Source organism: Fopius arisanus, unplaced genomic scaffold (assembly GCF_000806365.1).
Source record: "Fopius arisanus strain USDA-PBARC FA_bdor unplaced genomic scaffold, ASM80636v1 scaffold00091, whole genome shotgun sequence".
Lineage (NCBI taxonomy): Eukaryota > Metazoa > Arthropoda > Insecta > Hymenoptera > Braconidae > Fopius > Fopius arisanus.
In genome coordinates, this window is record NW_011887830.1 from 414324 (window position 1) to 419491 (window position 5168).

At 35.8% G+C, this 5168-nt stretch overlaps 1 protein-coding gene across 1 annotated transcript in view; it reads left to right on the plus strand.

Annotated features, from left to right (window-relative positions):
- The window catches only part of Dscam3 (Down syndrome cell adhesion molecule 3), a 53536-nt gene that overhangs the window by 31374 nt on the left and 16994 nt on the right, over positions 1–5168 (plus strand). The window contains exons 3-4 of the mRNA XM_011311650.1: positions 2970–3159; positions 3687–3829. Coding sequence (XP_011309952.1) covers positions 2970–3159; positions 3687–3829 — 333 coding nt within the window. The remainder of the gene's footprint in view (positions 1–2969; positions 3160–3686; positions 3830–5168) is intronic.

The following is a 5168-nucleotide window of genomic DNA, read 5'->3' on the forward strand; positions in this document are numbered from 1 at the left end:
TTCCCCCTCCGTACATTCCTTCTACTGTACAATCCCACGCTCTATTACTGTCGCCCGGAAACTCTTTCTTTTCTCTATCGTCAGATTCTAATATTAGCGTTCTGTTTGATCGGCTCTGCAAATAAAGTACAGAGGAACGAATAGAAATATATGAAAAGAGATTCAATAGCTCAATTTTTACAGTATCTGTCAATGTAATACTTTAATGCATTCCACAATGATTTTCTAAAAGCCGCAGATATAGAATTGATTGCAAGATAGTTAACTGTTATTATGATATTTTTCATATTTCATCGTCATCCCAAAAAATGGGTGGTGATACGAGAAATTTATAGATCAGTTGGTACACCTGTTAGAGTGTATAATTTCATAACCTTGCCGATCTGTACCGAGGAGGATTGGGGTTCCCCCAATTTTTTGACGTCTAATAAACATAATCGAGGGAGCAAAGCGCCAGATGGGGCTACGGGAAGACTTAGAATTCCCAGGGGAGTAGGAAGAGTACTTTATTCCTCAAGAAAATCCCGCGACGAATTAATCCGAATTAAATGTTAGAAATTTATTTCTAAATCAGTCATTGAACCCGTGTCTGATTTCCGTGTGGTCCAAAATTATTTCAGGTTTAATTGAAATAATTAATTGTCTTGTTTAGGAAATCTTCAACGACTTCTATGTCTTACACCTTCTACCGCGCAATCTCTTTCGCTCTGATTATTTCATACATTTTATTGTTTAATAGAAGAAAATTGCAACAGAAATAAAACGTAAAATTCGAATGTAATACAGCTAGGCAAAACATGGAAAAAGCACTTCAGAATTGAGAAACTGATAAAAGTGCCATGAAGTTTAAGTCGCGGTTGGAAACAGCAGATAGAAACTAAATAATTGATTTCATGAATTATTTCTGTTACTCCTTGGTTCCTATCGGAAATCAATCTCCGAGGACTCAGTATCAAGCAGATATTTTCATCTCAGGTCACATCATTTTTATGCTTCGTCACCAATTCTTTTTTCGCATATTCACTCAAGTATTTGATAAAAGACCACTATAATTACTTAATTATAATTAATAGCTCGACGAACTCTGTTCAACATTACCCTTATAAGTCATTCTAATCACTTCATAATAAATTCAATTCAACGGAAAATCTAATGTCAAGCAATTATTAGATAATAAATAATTATTTATAGTTTTTGGTAATGCAGAGTTGTTTTTTCACGAAATTTATGAAAAACTATGGAGTACTCTCGAAACCGGTACCTCAATCGATCTTCCCACATCTGAATTTTATTTTTATCTTCCCAGAATAGAGAAGTTATCGAAAATGTGGAATCAAGTTTTTACTATATTTCGATATTTCTCGTATTGTCGAGTTTTTAAATAAAATATATGGAATTTTAATATTATAAATATTCTCTGTGTTAAATTTACAAAATGAAACCGGAAGGTCTTTCTAATAAATCGGAATCGCCGGTAATGAAAGAAAACGATAATTCTTTAGTAGATGATTTTTTTGAAGTGATTTTGGGAATTTTGAAAAATATTCCATTTTATCAGAAAATGGCGCGAGTGGCGGCGCACCAACACTGAATAAAATAACAAGCAATGCGGCAGGAGTTATGAATGCTCCACTCTGCGTATTATTTTTTCTTCCATTTCGGTCTCTACCTATTTCATTGGTAATACTCGTCCAAATGGATTCGACCGAATTCATAAAAAAATACATAAATTATTCTCCGAAATTATTCCGTTGCTCATCTTGAATTTCTACTCAACGTAATGATTATTCGAGATCATAAATGAAAGAAATATTCAATAAAATTTGCGTGTCTCCGTAATTCCGGAGCGAAATCTGCTTGTAGGAAATTTTACGGAACTGTCAGGTAATTTTTACCTAAAGTGACGGAATTTTCTGCGGCGTTCTGCAATTTTTATATGAATTATGATAATTGTCTATGAATGAAATTTATTTATGAAAATTACGATACCGTCGCTTGAATTTTTTGAGTCGATTCCATAATCGGTAAGTGAACTGAAAGTTCCAGAATTTTAAATAAACATTTCTCTTCGTGTATTGATTTGCTTGGGGCGTGGATCGTTAACAAAATTCAAAATAAGTCGATATATCGAGTCGGTCCGATATGGAGAACGTATCTGACTTGTCAATTCCATAGAAATTCGATTATCTTCAATTCAACCTTCTGTAAGGTAGTACAAACGTCAGAGAGTCAGTGTAAAATATATTTATTTTCTCTTATTCTCTTAGCAGACAGAGGATACGTGATATTTCGATCTCTGGACAGGACTTTCTATCGTTTTTATGTAAATCGAGGAGGTCTTCACTGAAATTGAAAATTCAAAATTTTTGAAAAAGTATCAGGGGAGCATGAAAATCGAGGAGCTATTCACTGAAATTTGAAAATTCGAAATTTTTCGAAAAGTATCAGGGGAGCAGGAAAATCGAAGAGCTATTCACTGAAATTTAAAAATTCGAAATTTTTCGAAAAGTACCAGGGGAGCATGAAAATCGAAAAGCTATTCACTAAAATTTGAAAATTCGAAATTTTTCAAAAAGTACCAGAGGAGCATGAAAATCGAGGAGGTATTCACTAAAATTGAAAAATTCGAAATTTTTCAAAAAGTATCAGGGCAGCATGAAAATCGAGGAGGTATTCACTGAAATTGAAAAATGCGAAATTTTTCAAAAAGTATCAGGGGAGCATGAAAATCGAGAAGGTATTCACTGAAATTTGAAATCCCCATCAAACGCCACCATCAGATCCACTCATAACATTTGATCATACATTTAATCCATCTCAAATGCTCGATTATTGCATATGAATAATATAAATATAAATAAAGAGAAAACATTAAAATTGTAACGAGTAATGAATCAGTCACTCATCGAAAAGCGTCAGGAGACATGTTCTCTGCAAAATCGGATAAATAATACATCTTTTTTTTGCAGTGGCCTGCAGCTGCACTGGTGTCTTAGGTCAGCAGGGGCCAGTCTTCGTGCTAGAACCCCCCAGTACTTTAGTGTTTTCCAATACAACTGGGTCACAGCTGAGCTGTTCAGCCCATGGCAGCCCAACACCGCACGTCACGTGGATTACAAGCCCAGATCAGCGTCCGGTAACTGCAGTTCCAGGTCTCAGGTAAATTACCCCAAATATCCACGGAATCCTTCAAAGATTTTCCCATACGAAAAGAATCACATGGAAATTTGTATTTTCATCATTATCCAGGATGTACCCTTCTCTCTGCAATGTACACTTGAGGCCATGCAAACATTTTTTTTTCCTTTCACACTTATAATTTCTTATGCTCGGGATCCTTATTATCCTTATTCCTTATTATGAAAGTAGAAACACAAAAATGAAGTTCGCCCGAGTCGATATATCTCGAAACGCGTAGGACTAATTCCTCATTGGTCAACTCGAACCGCCAAATTCAAATTCGGCGCACGGAGTGCGCACTAGGTCTCGTAAACATTTAAGATAAATCTAAAACTTAAAGTCTTTAATATTCACATCTAAACAAACTCTTAAATCTAATCGCTGGGGACATATCGCCCTCACTTTTTTATGCTGAAACAAAAAAAAGTAACAAAGCACTAATTTTTACCGAACCCACAGTTCATTTCAATGTTTTATTGCTCCATAAGCTGGTCTCATTGTTTCAGACAACTATTGGGTAATGGGACTCTGTACTTTCCTCCATTTCTCGCACAAGACTTCCGAGCAGAAGTCCATAATGCTCGGTACAGATGCCGTGCAGTCAACTCCGTGGGAGCGGTGCTGTCCAGAGAAGTCACACTTCGTGCTGGTAAGTTGTTCCTCCTTCTTGCTACAAATATTTTGTTACAGTTACAGAGAAATTCATTAAGGATCAGCCAACGGGATGATTAGGTCCAATGACTAGTTGATAGTGCGGGTAGAGATTCTATATGCGTCTCTAGATAGCGGTGAGATAACGATTGCCAAATCGCAGGTATCTCGAATTTCTAAAAATTAACAAATCATTTTTAATTCAGCTTCGCCCTCTTCAGCTTTCAAGTCGTTAGACACCCATCGATTAGTAATGGGATCGAGATAATCAGAGCTATCAATCGGTTCCTCTTGAATCGAGAATAGCGACTGCCCTTGCTTTTTAGGGAGTAATTAATAATTTATTATAACGTGGAAGTAAAAAATCTCAAGAAAGACTTTGAAGATTACTTATAATCGACTTAACTTCATCAATATCCAAGTGATTAAACGTATTCCAATGGACCAGTATTTATAATATAATATGAAAATTTACTTGAAATTATAAAGTACAAATGTTTGAATTTCTCCTCAATAATTTCAGCCTCGTTATCGCTGTCCTTCAAGATCCAAAAAGTCCTCGAACATAACCCCCGATTTATAGCTTCCAATAAAAATCCGAATCTACACGATGAGATCCTAGTACCCGGAGGAAGCTGAGATAGCGAAAGAGTTTGTTCGACTAGTTTTAGGGTTTGTTGGTGCCAGAGGGCTGTGTACTGAGTGGAAGAATATATTATAGCATACAAAAAAATAGGTAATAAACAATTTTTCATGTAAAGTAACATATATGAGGATGAGAAAATCAGTGCCTTTGGGGTCCTTCTGCACTATAGAAAATATAACGCTCTCTCGATCCCACAAATAAGCCCTATCGTCCAGGCCGATGTCATTTCAGATACGGTTACCTCGCCATTCACTTGCCACCGACCCTTATACATCTCCACTTCTCTACTTCTCTTCAATTTGGCAGCCCCATGATAACGCAACTACGCCTATATGCCCAGGGATATACGAAAGAGAGATAAAACTCCAAGGAATCAAATAATCACTTATTCCTTTTGGTCTTCAGGTTTTCTACAGCTTTCAAAGAAACCACAGTGGTGAACTACAGTTGGAAAAGAAACTCGCGCAATAAGTGCCTTTTAGCCTGAGGTACACTAATTGAATTCAAAATACGAGATCAAAAGCGCTGGATTTTTTATTGATACTAGCGTATATGGCGCGCTATGCGCGCCAAATCGTCCACGTATGGGGTGTTATCATTGGAATATATATATATTTATATACTTCCAATGTAATATATACATATATAGAATTTCAAAAAGAAGATAGAAAAAAGTCTAAAAATTTTTTAT